This window comes from Alternaria burnsii (genome assembly GCF_013036055.1).
Source record: "Alternaria burnsii strain CBS107.38 chromosome Unknown 744, whole genome shotgun sequence".
In the NCBI taxonomy this organism is placed as follows: domain Eukaryota; kingdom Fungi; phylum Ascomycota; class Dothideomycetes; order Pleosporales; family Pleosporaceae; genus Alternaria; species Alternaria burnsii.
The window spans coordinates 902,387-920,857 of NW_024066119.1; the positions used below are offsets into that span (position 1 = coordinate 902,387).

Consider the following 18,471-nt stretch of genomic DNA (forward strand, 5'->3'; position numbering starts at 1 on the left):
CCTTCCACACTGTCAATGGCATGTGAAAAATATACTTATGTTCCTGAACACTTGTGGCTGGCCCGTCAAGCAAAGTTTAGCGTATGATAACGTGCATTACTGTTTCATTCCCGTATCTCATTTCAGAAGTCTTTGGTGGTATTCACCTGCAGAAAATATCGTACCCTTGAGGCAGGCCTTGTTCCGTTACATCTGTGATTCAACCTCTTTCTCACCACTTACTCATCCTGAGCACATGTCTGCGTTATTTTACGAATCTTCTCACCGAAAAGGTAAACAAAGATACCCAAAAACATCAACGCTGCGATGATGCCTGCACAAATGTTGAACGCACCCTCGTACCCAGCTTTCTCCACGAAAGCAATAGACCCGAAAGAGATACCGAAACCAATAAAACCTCTTAGCGAGCAAATGAGAACAAGAGCTGCATCGATGCGTTGAGGATAAGCGTCCATGCAGTAGACAAAACTTGACACTACGATGCCGACAAAGCCAAAGTATTCGGTATTGAGTGTGACAGCGATACCAGCCCAGCTCCAATCTGCAGGGTTTTGGGCAGTCATGCCGTAGATGATTGTCGAGATCAGTATGGAGACCAGCGGAATGATGAGAGCAAGCAGACGGTACTCGGGTTGACTAACGCCGCCATTCCTCCTACTCATCATCTTGACAACAAAGTCACTCAAGGCGCCGCAGAAGAAAGGTACCGCAACGGCGGTAGCGACCTGTCCCGCGAAAACGTATCCAAGCATGTCAAAATTCCAGAGAAAAGGCGGTTGGACTAGAACACCGGCGAACAATGCTGACATGAGCACGTAGATGCCCAAGGCGGCAGAATTGATGAGGAATAACCAGATAATGTTGGGGAACCAAATGATCTGGAACATCTGCTTCCAGCAGTCGATTGCCTTGGACCAGTGTGCATGGCCTTTCCAGGGGAGCATGTCTTTGACGAAACTACGGGGTGCGTAGTTGACGGTGTCGAGTGGGCGCTTAGTGTTGGTAGTGACTGGAACCAACATGCCGTCTTCTTCGATGCCTTGCCCGCTCAGGGCCTCTAGGGTGCGCTCGTACTTGGTCTCTGCGACGAAAATGATGCTGAGCACGGCTATGGCCCCACTCAGGCACCCGAAGACGCCATACCACCACCTCCAGCCTAGATCATTGGCAAGATAAGAACTTGCTACAATCAGCGCTGCGGTACCAAGTGTCTGTAGCGAGCAGAACCAAGCAATGACGTGTCCTCTTTCGTGAAGGTAGAAGATTTCCTGTACGATGATCGGGCATAATGCCTCAGCCTGCCCAGCAGCGATCGACATGACATCTCTGCCTGCAATATGCGACTCCAAGCTTCCACTGTAGGCGCACCAGAGGCATCCGAATGACAGTACGATGGTTGACATAAGGTAAACAGGTCGACGCCCAACGGCATGAGCTACAGGAATTGCGAGGAGGTTTCCGACACCCATGTAGAATGCCGGCCAAGTTGCGAGGTCGCTGGTTTTTGGGTTTCCACCGTACGAGGCCTGTACAATGGGAAGAATGGCGGTGATGCCACTGGCCATCAGATTTCCGGTAGCCGCGTAGAGGCCGACAATAATCAAAATGATGTACTTCTGCCATTTCGGAAGGTTGAGAGGATCTTCACTGATTAGCTGAGTTGATTTTGCTGGCTCTGTAACTTACCATTAGGGTCTCTGCTTGGAGTCGGAATCAGCACAATGCCGTCCTCATCGTACAATCTGATGGTACCGACCACTGGCCTCGCAGCTTTTTTGTGTGCGTCAACTATCTCGATGTGAGCACTCGCTTCATTCTTGGTGTCGTGGAGCGCCATGGTGTGCAGCTGCTGATGCAAAAAAGAGAGACATGTCGAACAATTTGTAGCATCTGAAGATCCGAAGCGGACGCAGCCAAATGGGCCATGACAGTTGCTTGGTGGCTTGGAACGCGACACGATATCAGTGCTCACCCGGACCTCGCCCGCACTGGGCCGTCCAGTCCAATATGAATGCGAACGGATTGTGGGGGACGCGGGCTAAGCCGAAGAGAGGTGTGCAGTGTGGGGAAATAGCCCGGTCCAGGTAGGGGGGAAAGACATGCGGGGTACGTACTTGCTGCGCCGAGGATTTTGAGCCTCATGCTCCTCGGCAAATCAACAACACCACGTACGTCACATACCATGAGCGAAACGGGCATCAAGACGTCGCAGCGCGTGTCGCGCTCGTGTGTCGAGTGTAGTCGTCGGAAAATTCGATGCGACAAGAAGAGCCCCTGCAACCCCTGCGTGCGCCGCAATGCCGGGAATTCCTGCCGTCGGCCGATCGTGCGCGTCAGGGGACAGCTTACCGTCTACGCCGATTCGGATGCGGGAAGCGCAGAAGACGTCCAACTCGAGGATTTGCTGCGCGAACGAGGCGCTTTGCGGGCACAGATTGCTGAGCTTGAGACTGCCCTTGCATTGTCGAAGCCGTGTGCACATAGCCGTACCAGCGAATCCACTGATTACTCGGCACCGTCGGCATCACTCGAAGACTTGGTCCCGGCCTTTGAGCAGTTCGACATCGGTATCACGACCAATGGCCCACGCGAAGGTGGCGAGAAGGATCTTATAGATAGCCTGTATGAGCCTGCTGCGGATCCGATCTATCTGTTGCTTCCTAGTAAAGACGCTAGCGTACAACTCGTTACCTTCTCTCTACACAGACTTGGCTGGCTGCACTGCGCTGTTGATGCCGATGTATTCTTTGGAGAACACGAAGACTTTTGGCAAAGAACGCAACTGGGAACCGGCATCGAACGCGAACGAAGACCATGGCTGGTCGTCTATCTTGCAGTTCTGGCTGTGGGTATACTCTATTCCGATCCGGAGGAAATCCCCGACGTCACCCAACTTCCCCAACTTGGCATGCCCTTGGCCGATCCCGTCTCTATCGCAGTTCACACATCACGCCTCTGGTATGAGGCGGCGCTAAAGGAGCTGGAAAGATATGGATTTGCAGGTTCACCGTCGCTCCCCGTGGTTCAGGCTCTCTCAGTACTAACCTTGTGTCATTCTAATTTCGGAGAACATCAGCGAGAGTGGCTGATTACTGGGTTTGCAACCAATATGGCACGGTGTCTTGATATGCACAAGCTTGGCAACGAAGTCAACATTTCCAGGGATCTCTGCCGAAGACCGGAGTGGTCGACCCCTTCTCAGCGAGAGCTAGGGCGTCGGCTATGGTGGGCTTGTGTCATTCGGGACTGGTATGTACCTGCCCTGCAGCTCGCGTACTTGTCAGAATAACCCATGTAACTGAAAATCCATAGGCTCGCAAGTTGGTCACGACCCCCTTCGATCTCGCCCGCCAGTTTTTGCTGTCATGTCTCGACCATCAGCAGGCAAGATGATTACATACTGCCTAGAGGTCTCATGACTGATAGTCCCGCCTCCTACAAATTGAACACCTTGGCTCCCCCTTCTCCGGCGCACTACCACTCGATCATGTGCCGTGTTTCTTACATCATCTATCTGTACATCAAAGCGAACACGCATCAAACGAACTTGAAGTTCATAAAAGCCATAGAAGAGGTTGAGACTGTCCGGCGAGATCTGCCTCTGCACTTATCGCCAAGTTTTCCGGCCAACGAAGATGATAGAATTTGGGAATCGCAGCACCCCTGGATACCTTTCCAGAGGTATCTGATTCATTACGTTCTTGATTTCATAACGCTGACGATAGCGCGTGTGTTAATCCCGAAAGATGCAGAGGATGATCCAACAAACTCCAGACACCTAGCTCTCCAATCGGCCAACCGAATTCTGAATTATTACGCGGCACCTGCACCTAGAGTGTACAGACTAGTATGGGTTGTGTCTGCCTCGACGGTCGCGTCCGCTATCTATGTCTCGTTGGACATGCTTGCAAATCCCCATGATTACCGTGGCGATGCTAAACTTCGAATCATCAACCTTCTAAGAATGGCATTCCTGGAGCTGAAGAAGCACTCAGAGGTTGCCATTCATGCTGCAAAGGGTTCGGCTGTACTCGAAGGTCTTTTACCTGTACTACAGAGGCACGACACTGAGCTTCCTGGAATACCGCATACTATCCATGAACTACTTCAGCAACTATCCATGGCCGCCCATAGCTCCAGCAATGACTTGTCAAATGCAGCACCTGCAATGGACGGTTTTGCCCACCATGGAAACTACGAAAACATCGATATGTTCGATGGAATTGGCAACACTCTCCAGGAAACATTCGGTTTTGAAGACTGGGACGAAGTGTTCGCACAGATGTGAGGAGTATGCTATACAAGGCTTTACGAACCAGTCTCTATCACCGAGAGTCATATACTAAAATACGCTCATCTCAATATGACTTCACACCCGCCAACTTGAGCAGCTTTTCCGTCAACTCTGGCTTCTCCAACGGCTCCGTCCGCTCCCACGGGTCGAGTTTGCCATCCACCTTAGCCTTTCCTTGCGAGTGGATGTTAATGTGTGGCCAATGTGTCGTCGCCTCCCACTTCTCAAAGATCTCCTTCTTTTTCTCCAGATCTTCCTTGGATGCCATGGCAGCTGGGGTGTAGCAGGCATATATGATTGTGCGGATATTGTTGGTCTCTGGGTACACAGCGTAGTGCATCTGGCGCGAGTCCCACAAGATCAGATCACCAGGCTCAGCACAAACTTTGACCATTTTGCAGCCATGGTCCTCGTACCATTTCACATCCGAATCTTGGAACGGGTAGAAGTCGTAGTGAAGAGCAGCCAAGGGACCCTTGGTTCGGTCGGGTGGATGCTCTCTGAAGAACTGGTCGAAGAGCTTGGCGCTACCTTCCATTACAACAAGCCCGCCGTCTTTGGGTCCGGCCTCAGAGACTAAAGATGATATTAGCATTCTGACTAAGACGAAGCCACGAGAAGAGGGTTGGCATACGATTGATAATGCCCTGTACGCAAGAAAGGCCTTGCCGTTCGGGTGCCTGGTCCACGTGCGGCCATGGCTTTGAACCAGCCATCTTCGACGCATTCGGCAATGTCAGATTGATAGTGTCGTATGACACAATAAGCTCGTTCGTATTCCAGATTTTCTCAAAGGCTTCCAAAACACCAGGTTCCCTTTCCGCAAGAGTATCAGCTACCGTCATCGACGCGTCTTTAGTGATAGAAAGTACTCACTGTCTAGCCTCCCAGACATACTTTTCATGTGCAGCACAGTAGTTCAGGTACATTCCATTCTTGAAACTTTGGGGAAGGTTTTCCTTGGTCCATGTCTCTGGGTTCTTGATGTCGAAGTCGTTGGGGAAGGTGCCAAGCCAGTCCATCATCTTGTTGCGGTACTTTAGAGCTCGCTCTTTGGGAACTACGCCCTTGAGGACTACATAGCCCTTCTCGTAGAATTCATCTCGCCAGTCGCCATACTTTTGCTGGGCGCTCATACTCTCGTTCTCGTCAAGAAAAGGTGCCATGGTTGCGATGCAATGTGATGCTGAGTGTGAAGTAAATTTGTGAATATGAACTCGATGGTCATCAACAGTCACTTATTGATATACCTCGCATCACTACATACTTTCCCCGGAGGTATGATCCCGGCTCGCCCGTCCACGGCCGCTTGCTGTGAGGAGAGACAAGCTTCTGTGTGGGGTAGACCCTGCGGCTCCATACATCACGGTCGAGAACGGGCGAGATTTAGCGCGCATTTGTATCTCGAAACTCTCCACATGCCGACACTAAGCCGTCAAGACCGTTGCGAGAATCAAATAAACGGTTTATCGACAAGAGATGTCGCGGCCGAGAACGGTCGGGCGGTACTCACGCGGTGACAACTGTGTCCCAGACCGAAGTCGCGGTCTTTCAAAACCAAGATGAATCCTCCTTATGATGTCGCCGCGCATCGCTCTCAAGAAGCTACTCTCTTGTTTTCATCGTTCTCCAATCATGCCTCTCTCCTTCCAAGTTGCCAATCTTGCGGTCAAACCACCTAAGGTGGGTGAGAATGGATACCAAGGGTTTAACCCGCGCAAAGAGACACTTCCAAAAGGATACCAAAGTCGAGATGGGGCACGCGCGCTCTCTGAAGATATGATCGCTGAACACGACGTGGCCGTCAAAGTCAGGGATGGCTGCACTCTATACTGCGACATCTATCGACCAGTCAGTAGTGACAAGAGTGACGTCAAGGTGCCTGCGATCGTGGCCTGGAGTCCGTTCGGCAAGAAACACACGGGCATTGACATGATGTCAAAGGTATGTGTTTCATATGAAAAGTGACTTTGAGCAATAGCCGTAACTAATGCCACCCAGGTAAAATGGGGTTGCGGCGTGCCAAAAGGTTGTCTCAGTGGTCTTGAGCGATTCGAAGGACCCGATCCGGCGGAATACTGTCCTCGTGGTTATGCAGTCGTTAATGTGGACGCAAGAGGTGCAGGCGACTCAGACGGAGATATTGTTATCATGGGGAAGCAAGAAGGCGAGGATGGGCACGATGTGATCGAAGAACTTGCAAAAATGGACTGGTGAGTATCGCGTTAGCCTCCAGCACGACGCAAAACTGACCATTGACAGGTGTAACGGTTCGATCGGACTTGCTGGTAACTCACATCTCGGTATCGTACAATGGTTCATCGCGGCGACACAACCTCCATCACTCAAAGCCATAGCACCCTGGGAAGCTTGTGGTGACCTTTACCGAGAGCAATTTGTACGCGGAGGAGCGTGGGACAACGGACTTTTCGACTTCATCACTGAACACGTTATCCGTGGGAAGAACGGTCTCGAAGATTTCAAGGAGATGTACCGGCGGTCATCAACCATGAATCCTTACTGGGCAGATAAGAGGGCAGACATCACAAGCATAAAGATACCCACGTACATTGTCGCATCGTATTCGAGTTTTGTCCACACGATGGGCTCAATACGCGGCTGGATGCAAGTGGATACCAAGAATAAGTGGCTACGCTGGGATCCTTACCAAGAATGGTACGATCTATGGGCAGTTCAGGAATCCATCGACGAGCTCGCTTCCTTCTTCGATCGCTATCTCAAGGGCGAAAAGAACGATTGGGAGAACACGCCACGCGTGCGCATGTCGTCGCTTAACTACGGCGACAAAGAAGCCATCTACCCCATTGTCGAAGAAGACTTTCCCATACCGCGAACGGAGTACCGTACCCTCTACCTCAGTGACAACAATACTCTTCAAAACAGCGCACCGACAAATACCAGTACGCTCTCCTACGACTCCGAAAGCGGCACCTCGCCCATCTCCCACGCTGCATTCACCTTCAAGTTCGACAAACCAACTCGCCTAATGGGCCTCCCCAAAGCCGTGCTGTACATGTCGTGTCCAGACTTCAACGATATGATTGTCTACGTCTTGATCCGCAAACTAGATAAGCAAGGCAAGCCCATGATCGCCATCAACATCCCTTGGTCTGCCGCTCCCTACAACAGCGCTGCCGAGATCCCAGAATCAGACTACAGCAACTTGATGATCTATTACGGACCCACTGGAATTCTTCGTGCCTCCCACCGCAAGACGGATCCTTCGAGGTCTATTCATCCGCAGTATCCCTTCCACACTCATGACGAAGTACAAAAGATTACTCCAGGAGAGGTGGTGAAGCTGGAGATTGGACTGTGGGCCATGGGCGTAGATTTTGAAGCTGGAGAGAGTATCAGTGTGCAGGTGAGTGGCGAGTATCCACTTGTACAAGAGTTTGGGCCAAGGAAGAAGGTGGAGTTGGAGGAGAGGAACAAAGGGGTGCACTTGGTGCATGTTGGTGGGGGGCATGCAAGTCATGTTGTGCTGCCTTTTGTTTGAAGGTAAAGACGAATACGTAGACATATCCAGTTTACCGCATACGAGGTTTTATGAAGTTACTGCCTGCCACCTACGTAGCTGCGCCAACGCTTCAAAGCTCATGGCATCTGCAAAAGATGCCAGAAAACCCACGACAGTGGAGCTCATTGTATATGACCAGGCTAAAGAGTGGCTTCAAAACAAGTGTTAGTCTATGGTATCATTCCAGGCTCAATCAATCCCACCACCATCCCATAAGTGTCACAACCACGCTAGTCATCCTCATCCTCATGATCATTATCCGATGTCCAGGCGTAATAGCCATAATACCACCTCACGGTCTCAAGCACATCCAATACCTAAGAAACTCACGCCTCCTCCTCATAAATCTTGACCTTTTCGGCATATTCTCTGATATTAGAATGAATAGTTTCGTTGATCAATTCACCTCTTCCACCGGCAACCTGCAAAATCAAATCGTTCAATGACATCCTCCCAAGAATGTCAACGTGATCCGCTAGTTTCACAAGTCTCGTCAGCAAAGACTCTACAACAACAACAACAACGACGAAAGATATGAAAAAGAGACAACATACCAGTATTCGGACCGCCCCTAGGACTGAATCGATCAGGTTCATGTTTCATTTCAAACGTTGTGACCTTGACGCCAGCTGGGTTATATCTCTTCATCTTCCATCCTTTCGTGCACATGTAACCTGAACTAAGGAGGTTGACTGTTCCATCTCCCTCGCCCATGACGACGCCGTGATCAACATTATCCTGGGTGTACATGGTATCGAGCGTTACGTTCAAACCCGACAAAGGATCGTCATCACTGCGGTAATAGTACCCACGCTCCGTATCCTTACCGATACCATAAAAGCAATAGATCTTGAAGTTAGGAGCGAGTGGCAGTCGCGTCTCGAGAGGGTTCACCCATTTAGCGGGGATAAATTGGTTGTCCTCAACCTGCTTGGTGGTATGCGCTACGCCATGGGAGTAGGATGTCTGAATCATCTTCTTGAACCAGGGTTCTGTGTTGCGGAAGAGAAAAGGCAGGCTGTCGTCGACGGTAATATTCTTTTGCGTCATGGTAGAATTGGCGTTGCGGAAACGAATGAAGGGGCCAAAGGTGACGTTCTGCCCAGGTAGGTCGTCGGGCGCACCATTCTCGTCGCCCCAAACGGCGTTTCCACCAAGCGGCAGCATGGAAGACAAGCCTGGCATTGCGCGGAAAATCTCGGCGCGTTCGTAGCGGGAAAGAAAACGTTCGAGACCGTAGACCGCAAAGGCGTTTAGTTGGGCAGTGTCTTTCATCTCGCCAGAGAGGACGGCGGGCATATCTTTCAATGCGCCGAGCATACATCCGCTGATGTTGATCCAGCTATCGATGTATTCATCCACCCAACCTGACCCACCATTTCCGTATCCCTTTGCCTCGACCCAGTGTAGGAAGTAGTATAATACTTGAGAGCCCATGGAGTGCGAGAGGAGGACGACCTTCCTATCCGAGACGCGCACTGCAACTTCGATGTGGGACTTTAGACGAGTGAAGTACTGATCACGGATCTCGTAGTTCATGTATGACATGCGCCAATCGTAAGCCGCCGTGAAGGCGTTCCCGGGATCGTAGCCTATCGTAGCGAGGTTCTCAAGGATCTTATTCCATATCCAGTAGCCCGTGATGAAGAAGTCAGCTGCGTCAAACCCCTGGGCTGCTCGTAGCTTCACGCCTGGGGGATCAAGACCCGTATCTTTGTCGAGCATAATATGCCGTTTCCACTGAACCTTGTCCAGGACGAGTGCGCGCATCATTGTCCACGAACCCCATAGCCTCTTGCGAAAGTATTGTCTCGAGCCTTCTTCAGTGCCCCAAGATTCAAGACCTGTCGAGATGACGCCTGGAATCATGATGACGGGATGTTTCGCTTTTATGCCTTGTTTCTGCGCATGGAGACCGACGGCGAAGGAATCGTAGTTTACGGCGTCTCGTTCTGTTTTCTATTGAGTTGGGGTAGTCAGCCTCGATTCTTGACAACTCATAGTTACTGCAGTGCAGTCGATTCTGGGAAGAAGCGGAAATATCGCGCACCTGTAACTGCTGCGCACTCTTCACGAAGTTGTCCGGTAGCGCTTCCATGATGCTCTCGAGGTTGACACCCTCCAGACTGCTTAGATCAATCATGTCGTTACTGCTGGCAAAGAAGCCGGCCAGCAGCAGCCCAAACAGACCTCCAAGTCCAAACACCCATACATTTCTTCGCTTCTTGTGCTGGCCCTTCTTCTTCAGCGTCTGAAGCTGCTCGGCGGTGATCAGGCGTAGGTTCGCAGGCCGTTTACCGTCCGGTCCGGGCGAGGGCTCGCGGGACAAGTCGGGTGTCGAGATCTCGCTATCGTCGCCGGCGCCAGCGCTGCCACCGCCGAAGCGGCGTCTTAGAAAAGACATGTACACAAAGTTGTAATGTCTACGCGGGTTTATTCGAGGAAACGTGGGCGCCAGCCACGAGGGATTTTGTCTATCTTTCCCAAAGACCGAGACCTCCGACATGTGACGGAATGATCGGCACAAGGATGCGGGAGAAGCACGTTCCTGATGCTGCCAAGCCGGACAGCCTCCCGCTATCGAAGCCCCTCCACTTGCCGCGCATCGCTCTCATGTCCTACGCGCCATGGCCGACAATGAAGATGGCGACGTCACAAGCAATGCGCCGGCAAAGAGAACCGACGCCAAAGAGCTAAGCAACTCAGACCTCCAATACGTCCAATACGAGCCCTCGAAAGAAGAGCAATACCTCCCCGCCATCCGCCAACTAATCTCCAAAGACCTTTCCGAGCCTTACAGCATCTATGTATACCGGTATTTCTTGTACCAATGGGGTGACCTGTGCTATATGGTACCAGTCCCTTCTTCACCTCTCTACCTCTCAGATAAACTGACTCCATCCCACAGGCCCTCTCCTCCACTAACACTCTAATCGGCGTAATCACATGCAAACTCGAACCGCACCGCAGCGGCACCTACCGCGGCTACATCGCCATGCTCGCGACCCAAGAAGAATACCGCGGCCGAGGCATAGCCACGCAACTTGTCCGACTGGCCATTGATGCCATGACCGCGCGCGACGCCGACGAGATAGTTCTAGAGACCGAGGTGTCGAATACTGCGAGCTTGAAATTGTACGAGAGATTGGGATTTATCAGGAGCAAACGGTTGCATAGATACTACTTGAATGGCAACGCGGCGTTTAGGTTGATACTCTACTTGAAGGAGGGAACTGCGCTCAAGAGACCCGAACATGCTGGGCATGGCGAGATGGGTGGCATGTCGGATATGAGGAGGATGGACGATGCAGAGCTTTACTCTTGAAACAAGAGAAAGACATACAAGAAAACCCTCTCTGTTTTTCTTTTGGTGGCTCACAAGCCGCTACTCTCGAGAACAACAAACCAAGATTCTTGAAGGGTATGCTTCAATTCATACTACAGTCTATGCTGATTCGTTCGTGCGCCAGACGCCCATTAATGCTGCTAAACCCACTTTTTGACAAGTGCCACTAACCAGAATACGCCATGAAAATGCGCAAACACGTTTCCATCATCTTCATTCACATTTCTCAATTCTCCCAACTCTTTACGGCCCGACGTTGAACTTGAGCCTGACACCCATACTAGCCAGCTCAATGTCAAGGAATTTGAGCACACCAGGTACTGCAACCACGGCAACGTCTTCGCCACCAGAGTATCGCAGGCCTTGTGCGTCCATCCATAGATCGGCTTTGCTGCTGGTGTTGTCGGCCAATACGGCGCACCTTCTGCAACGGATGGTAATGTCCTTGCCACTTCTATCCTTCTTGCGACCGTACTCGCTGACGGTTGGTGTTGTGCTGAGGAAAGAGCCACAGGTACGGCAGATGGCTGCTTTGGTGTAATCGGAGCAGTTCATCAAACGGTCCTGGAGAAGGAAGGCTGTGCCGTGAGCAAGCAGAGAATCACGTTCCATTTCTCCGACACGGATACCACCTCCCTTGCTTCTTCCCTTGATAGGCTGCCCTGTCGTGGACACCACAGGACCCGTGGTTCTGGCTTGGAACTTATCATTGACCACTGCGTAATTGTAAGCAAAAGTATAGGTTGTTATTAGAAGAATGACTTACTGTGTCGTAGACGCTGGTAGTAGACGACACCGATATAGATATCTGCATGCAATTCTTGTCCAGTGATACCGGAGTACATAGGCTCGTTGCCGTAGTAGTTGTAACCAGCCTTGGATAGCTGGTGACCAAAATAGTCGACAGCAGTATTTTGCTCATCAAAGCGGAAGGGCGTTGAATCCTGGGCCATACCGTGGAGTGCTCCAGACTTTCCAGCTAGCGACTCGACGAACATACCGATTGTCATTCGCGAGGGGAAAGCGTGAGGATTGATGATAACATCAGGCTGCATACCGCTTTCCGAGAATGGCATGTCTGGAGTAGGGAACTTCTGACTGACGACACCCTTTTGTCCATGTCTGGAAGAGAACTTGTCACCAACAACAGGAGAACGAGGAATGCGAAGCTTGATGCTGAGCTTCTGGCATGGTTGTGCTCCATCCTCAGTGCCGATGATGCGGACTTCTTCGACAAAAGCAAGTTCATCGTCCTTGTATTTGAAGAACTGTGTCTGGCCATCGCGGTTAATGTAATCACCGGTAGCTGGGTCGTACGAAACAGTGTGCCATGCAGCAATGACGTCGCCCGATCGCAGCATAGTTCCAATGCGAGGAAGACCGTCTTCATCGAGAGTCTCCTTGGCCGCGGCTTTCACTAAGCCTTCGGGAGCAAAGCCAAACAGCTTGGTCACTGTCCTGCTTGATCGATTCCTTCGGCTACCTTCCTCAAGGTCACAAATCTTCGTCTTGTAAACAGTGCCGTGGCCGAAACCGCGCTCGTGTGATGACTTGTTCAAGATCATAGCGTCGTCCATGTCGTATCCGGTGTAGGAGATGACAGCCACAACTGCGTTCATTCCGTTCGGGAAGTTGTCCATGCCGTACTCGTTGTGCAGTGGAGGCCGAGCGATGGGAGTTTGGCCAGTCTGTAAGCGGTAGGTCTTGTTGTCGGTTCGGTAGGCCATAGCAGTTCCCGGTGTACCCATCGATTGTTTACCCATCTGACACTGAAAACGTGGAGGTAAAAAGTCAGCTTATGTCTCACATGCATTTCTGACAATTACAACTTACCTGGTACATGTTACGTGGCGATTGATTGAAGTCTGAAAAGGGTGTTTGGTTGGCGATGATACTGAAGATATTCGTGGGCTCGATCTCCACGTGCGTTGAATCACCGGATACAATTTCGGCATCCGTGCATGCAATCGACATGTATGGTTGCTCGAATGGTCCTACGTAGTCTGTCTTGCTGAGAGGCAAGTACTTGACAGGTCGGTACATTCGCGAGCTTTGCGAGAACATGTAGACACCTGGGTACTGGCCACCGTTGGATCCGGGGATGTAACCAATTTCCATCTCCAATGGTACATTGTGTGAGCCTTCAACCTTCCAATAACGAAGTGTGTCCGCGATGACCTTGGCTTGCTTTGGCGAGCAGAAACCTAGGACACGACCGTCTAATTGGACAACCACACTAGCTTCCAGGGAGGCAGATGACTTGCTCGATACGCCCAGTTGCGCAACGAGATTGGGAATTGCCGAGACATCGAGGTTGGAAGTCGCAATCTTGCACTTGTGGGCAAAATGGTTGAGAAGTCCACAAGGACTACCGTCAGGGGTGTGGACAGGACACATGAAGCCCCATGACTCCGGCAGCAATTTACGAACCGTGGTTGTCTTAAGCTGGGCGAAGAAAGCACCTCGATGTACCATTCGGAAATGGGAGATGAAACGTGGAAAGTTCAATTTCTCAGCAACCACAACATATCCGGATGTTTGTTGCAAGTCGAGACCAGTCGGACTGATCAGATTGCCTGTACTGAGGAAGTACTCCATAGCTTGACCAAGGTTCATTTGTGTTCTTCGGAGGATCCTCGAGTTCCAATCCTTGGTGAAATCTTGAGATGTGAAGGGCTTGTACTCGGTCTTCCTTCCCCATTCCCTCAGGACTAGCTGAAAGCTGTTGAGCCACTCCTCCAGCTTCTCCTTCAGAATCATGCCGTAGAGTTGGCCGCCTAGCAGAATCTCCTGGTTCTGGACGGCATCCGGGTTGTCGACAGCGCAGTCGCCTTCAACCAAAGCATAGAGCTTCCTGGCCATGAACAGCAGCATCCTGAACTTGTCCGCGTCCTGGCTCGGTGTGACATTTACGCAGCCTAGATGAGGTAGAACGATCTTGCGGAGGAATTCTGTACCGGCCTCCTCGTCGGTGACATCGGCTGGCAGACCAAGTACGACCTTGAACTTCCCACCAAGATATGCGCGAGTCTTCGCCTTGGTGTGCAGCCCGTAGACCTTGTATGTTCGGAGTAGCAGTTCCACGCGATCGGTAACGAATTGCTTCTCTTCCAGACCTGCTGAGCCGGCGGCGCCAACCAGACCCTCGAAAATCTCGCGGTCGTTGGTTTCGACCAAGGCCTTCATCACCATGACGATGGGGACGAGGTATTCGGACTTGCGCCATGAAAAACGGAAGTTGACATTGCCGTCGCTGAGGTAGTGCAGGGCGTTGGTTTGCGAGGTCTGGTCGGGTCGCATCGATCTGAGCTGGATACCGAACTGGGTGTAACCGGGGCCACGGTTGGTAAAGGCGCCACGCTTGATGGCCATGGGGTAGTTGCGACGGTTGACCTGGAGGAGACGGATAATCTTCTCGATGCCGTTGACGATGAAGTAGCCACCCAGCTCGTCGGACTCTTCTTTCGCCTTGACTAGTGCGGCTGGCGACATGCCCTCAAGCTGGCAGCGGTTCGATCTCAGCATGACGGGCACGCCGCCGAGATCCACGACGTCTTCCTGCCAATCTCCGTTGTTGACCCGCCACTCAAGTCGCGCGCGCATCTTGCCACGGTACGAAGCATGTCGTTCTCGGGCCTCAGCGGGATAGATGTTTCGGTTCTTCAGCGCGACCTTGTTGGAAGGCGGCAGGACTGGCTTGTCGAGGAAGACATCAGAGATGCGCAGAGAGAGGCGGTTTCTCTGGCCGACGTCTTCGGGGGCGGCGTATGGGTCGCCATCGAGGAAGATCTTGGTGCCAATGTCTCGTATGCCCTGGGCTAGCTGGCCGCCGGGAGTGAAGATGGTGTTGAACGAGTTGATGTGGGGGTCCACGGCGGCAGCGAGCGTGGGATAGGCCGTCTTGTCTTTGGGGGGGTTGCGGAACAAGTCGTGCCGCCTGAGCGTGTCAAACTGGATTACCTATTAGATATGGGGGTGGTCAATGTCGAAAAAAGTAGTCGCTTGCCTTGGTCGACCATTCCTGCGGGCTGTCGGCCCTTGCGGCAGGCGCCATGGTTTGTGCAGGTGGCTGTTTGTCACTGTAGACCGGGAACAAGAGACGCAACTCGCAGCGGTATGCGCAGAATATATTTTCCCAGAGTATTGGGGCGGTCGCGTTTGGCAAGCTGCAGCGCGATTGTGAAGTTGCGACGCCAATCTCGAACTTTTTTACTAGACTAGTCCGATAGGCCACCCCTGCCTAGCGCGCTGGCCAAAGTCACACGCCGCGGCGGCTCCATCACTGTGCTGCAGCGTGAACCACTCCGGGCTTTCGTTAGGGCGGCACAGCTCTGCTTCTCTACTTCCTCACAGCATTGCCTGCGCTCTTTGCATCCGCTTTTTACTTTGGGAACTAACTCCATTTGCCCGTTGCTGCTGCTCAGACTACGGCGATCACGCCTATTACATGCCCCGCAGCAAGGATCAAGGTTCCCAGACTTCCCTCCATCGCCCATACATCACCACTCCTCCCGACCAGATCACGACAACAGCACCGAGTCAGAAATCGCCCTGACAACCGCCATGGCGAACCTCTTCCGTCGCATCTACGACTGGCTGCTTCGCCTGTTCTGGTATGCTTACCTGTCCTTTTCTTACCATGTCAAATGCCATCGCTCTGATGCCTGCCTGATGCGCTATTTGATACTCTGCCAACTGCTCAGCTTGCGCCCACGAAGAAGCAACATCACGGGCGACGATAACATGGCCTGGCTGATGACTGCTGACACCATATAGGGCGACTGAGATGGACATCACCATGATCGGGTTGCAAAACGCTGGCAAGACTTCGCTGTTGAGAGTTCTGGCGGTGAGTCTCTTCCTGATGCGGAAACAACCTCCTGTATCGACATCATCAGTCTCGATGCATGCAAGCTGACCCATTCGTGTATAGGGAGGAGAGTTTACTGTCGAGTAGGTCTACATCCGTCCCGAGTTGCGCGAGCCGGCGGCGACGTTGTTTCATCCGTGTCCCGAAGCTACTGCTTTGCGCAACCATGAACGCCATCGTAGCTGGGCCAAGCGCTGACTGGTCCTAGCTCCATCCCGACTGTTGGCTTCAATATGAAGCGCGTCCAGAAAGGTCATGTAACCTTGAAGTGGTGAGTGTTTCCCATGTTCTCCTTGGTCACGCATGTCCGGCTCTTGCAGCGCCAAGCCCAGCCTTGCGGGGTGCAGGACGGTCTACTAGTCCGGAGGCGCATCTGCTGACCAGCGGCAACAGTTGGGATCTCGGAGGCCAACCTAGGTTCCGTTCCATGTGGGAGCGGTACTGCCGCGGTGTGAATGCCATTGTGTACGTCTCTTCTGCATGTGATAGCATCCTGTCGCTCATTGCCATAGGTTCATCGTCGACTCTGCTGATAAGGAGGCCCTGCCAGTTGCTGGCGAAGAGCTTAAACTCCTGTTGGAGAAGCCGGCTCTAGAAGGCATTCCTCTCCTGGTCTTGGGCAACAAGTCCGACTTGCCCAACAAGCTCTCGGTGGATGAGCTCATCGAAGCGCTCGACCTCAAGTCAGTGTCGCACCGAGAGGTGAGTTGCTACGGGATCAGCGCAAAGGAGGAGACCAACCTCGATGCTGTTCTCCAGTGGTTGATCGCCCGAGCCAGCAAGTGAGGTATTGTGTTGTTCGTATTCGACCGACGTAACGTGACCGCGTCGGTCAGGTGCCGTTCACGACGCATTCGACTGGGTTTGGTGTTTTCGCAACTTCACGATGTTGACGTGCCTACGTTCTCACGAATTACGGTCGTCAGCTTTACATGACATCTTTAATGATTCTTACGACTTGATGGAAGAAAAGACGGGCAGATCGCTCTGCAGGCTAGCGATGGCCATTCCAGTTCCCCAGCTCGACACGTTTACTTCTTTTCATATCATTATGACGGCGACTGCTCCTTCCTCATCATGTATCATCCTCTTTGTTCCATATACCAGCGAACATGTAGCGGCTAAGAAAAGACGGGAAGAGTTTGGTCCATGTATGAATGACATGTACGGCTGCGCATGCTTCGTCCCTTTTTCCACTCCATAAGGAGTGACCTGAGTTTGCAGCGATATAATGGTATCTTCGTCTCTGTCGTGTGTCGAACGTGGACTAGTGCTGTCCTGACTCTCGTGACCTTGGTATGCCATGTGCGCAGAGGCGCGACAATCGGCCTCGTAAGGACAAGCTGTCCGGATACGTGTTCGTTGAGGAATACAGTGCAATTGCGTGCGCAGGCGCTCGTCGCGGCTCTTTCCTCAAGCAGGCCTCCTCACGTTCTTCCATTCATATTTCCCTGCTGCACATGGCTCAATGCCTCCGGTACTTTGGAATGCCGAGCAAGCAGCAACTGGCGCCAAATATTGCAACAAAAACGAACAACTCCACCAGGCAGGGAGGGGAAAAGAGGAGAGGATTAATGCATAAGAGGAAAGCAAACAACTATTATTTCGCACAACTCACCCGCTGGCAGAAAATCGGGGTGGGACCCAAGCAAAATCCATGCCATCAACAATTGAACAACTCATCCTGCATTAGCGTCTCCCAGGGAATCCTGAGTAGAGGGCTTGTGATTGGTTGAAGGGTGTTTGAGCACATGCGAACCCCTGTCTCCCCTTTGAGAGGAATGGCATGCTTGGATGGACAACCGATGAGCTGGAGGGGTGAACGGGGAAGTGGGTAGAAGTTCGCGATGGCGATGGATACAGACGGGGAGAGGGTTTGTGGCGTAGGGTTGAGTGGGTGTGGCGCTCTGAGGGTGTGGGGTATGGTTGCTGTGGGCGGGCTCATCTGTACATGTACGTGAAGCAGTAATGAGAACCCCATCGTTCGAGTAATGTGTTACGAATGATTACACGCTGAAGCACCTCAGGAGAATCTTGGGGTCGTTGGTGTTCCGTTGCCTCTCAAGGACTCGCACAATGGCTCGATCCTCACTGGCCTCGCGACTTGCGATCTTTTCAATCGGCCAGCCTTGGTCACACGAAGAACACCGTCGAGAGCACCCGGCAAAGTATCATGGACCACGTGTGGTGCGACCATCTCACGACATCGGCAGCTAAGTGAACACGCAACAGAAAACCTCATGCGCACTGCTGACATGATCGGCCACGCATGTCTCGCAACTAAGAGGCGGAGATACGTACTCTTAGCCTGTCTGGACTCGATACAACATTACGAAAGCAACAGGCGCAGCAACCCAAAGGTCTTCGGGAGCCACCGAGCAAAAATCGCTCTGGTCATCTTAGTCAAAGCCGTCCAGGCA

The 18,471-nt window shown here is 52.1% G+C and overlaps 8 protein-coding genes across 8 annotated transcripts; 4 read left to right on the forward strand and 4 right to left on the reverse strand.

The window, feature by feature from the left end:
* Nucleotides 1-218: 218 nt before the first annotated feature.
* Nucleotides 219-1,837, reverse strand: GT037_008773 (mfs general substrate transporter; the record flags this gene model as incomplete). Its single annotated transcript, XM_038933820.1, has 2 exons — nucleotides 219-1,642; nucleotides 1,687-1,837. 2 exons carry the CDS (start codon nucleotides 1,835-1,837, stop codon nucleotides 219-221), a joined length of 1,575 nt encoding a protein of 524 aa, XP_038783785.1.
* Nucleotides 1,838-2,182: 345 nt separating this feature from the next.
* GT037_008774 (uncharacterized protein) lies at nucleotides 2,183-4,288 on the forward strand (the record flags this gene model as incomplete). The annotated part of the gene is made up of 2 exons (XM_038933821.1): nucleotides 2,183-3,249; nucleotides 3,313-4,288. 2 exons carry the CDS (start codon nucleotides 2,183-2,185, stop codon nucleotides 4,286-4,288), a joined length of 2,043 nt encoding a protein of 680 aa, XP_038783786.1.
* A 70-nt stretch (nucleotides 4,289-4,358) lies between these two features.
* Nucleotides 4,359-5,460, reverse strand: GT037_008775 (uncharacterized protein; the record flags this gene model as incomplete). The annotated part of the gene is made up of 3 exons (XM_038933822.1): nucleotides 4,359-4,870; nucleotides 4,929-5,110; nucleotides 5,171-5,460. 3 exons carry the CDS (start codon nucleotides 5,458-5,460, stop codon nucleotides 4,359-4,361), a joined length of 984 nt encoding a protein of 327 aa, XP_038783787.1.
* Nucleotides 5,461-5,929: 469 nt separating this feature from the next.
* On the forward strand, nucleotides 5,930-7,814 carry GT037_008776 (alpha beta-hydrolase; the record flags this gene model as incomplete). The annotated part of the gene is made up of 3 exons (XM_038933823.1): nucleotides 5,930-6,238; nucleotides 6,296-6,507; nucleotides 6,557-7,814. 3 exons carry the CDS (start codon nucleotides 5,930-5,932, stop codon nucleotides 7,812-7,814), a joined length of 1,779 nt encoding a protein of 592 aa, XP_038783788.1.
* A 347-nt stretch (nucleotides 7,815-8,161) lies between these two features.
* On the reverse strand, nucleotides 8,162-10,341 carry GT037_008777 (phospholipid:diacylglycerol acyltransferase; the record flags this gene model as incomplete). The annotated part of the gene is made up of 3 exons (XM_038933824.1): nucleotides 8,162-8,310; nucleotides 8,390-9,794; nucleotides 9,886-10,341. The coding sequence occupies 3 exons, from the start codon at nucleotides 10,339-10,341 to the stop codon at nucleotides 8,162-8,164; spliced, it is 2,010 nt and encodes a 669-aa protein (XP_038783789.1).
* A 121-nt stretch (nucleotides 10,342-10,462) lies between these two features.
* Nucleotides 10,463-11,160, forward strand: GT037_008778 (acyl-n-acyltransferase; the record flags this gene model as incomplete). Its single annotated transcript, XM_038933825.1, has 2 exons — nucleotides 10,463-10,687; nucleotides 10,744-11,160. 2 exons carry the CDS (start codon nucleotides 10,463-10,465, stop codon nucleotides 11,158-11,160), a joined length of 642 nt encoding a protein of 213 aa, XP_038783790.1.
* A 264-nt stretch (nucleotides 11,161-11,424) lies between these two features.
* Nucleotides 11,425-15,235, reverse strand: GT037_008779 (dna-directed rna polymerase i polypeptide 2; the record flags this gene model as incomplete). The annotated part of the gene is made up of 4 exons (XM_038933826.1): nucleotides 11,425-11,897; nucleotides 11,948-12,950; nucleotides 13,015-15,118; nucleotides 15,198-15,235. 4 exons carry the CDS (start codon nucleotides 15,233-15,235, stop codon nucleotides 11,425-11,427), a joined length of 3,618 nt encoding a protein of 1,205 aa, XP_038783791.1.
* Nucleotides 15,236-15,639: 404 nt separating this feature from the next.
* GT037_008780 (adp-ribosylation factor family protein) lies at nucleotides 15,640-16,837 on the forward strand (the record flags this gene model as incomplete). Its single annotated transcript, XM_038933827.1, has 6 exons — nucleotides 15,640-15,794; nucleotides 15,958-16,030; nucleotides 16,115-16,134; nucleotides 16,260-16,322; nucleotides 16,445-16,516; nucleotides 16,564-16,837. Coding segments are annotated over 6 exons (657 nt in total), but the record flags the coding sequence as incomplete, so codon positions are not given.
* Between the last annotated feature and the right edge of the window lie 1,634 nt (nucleotides 16,838-18,471).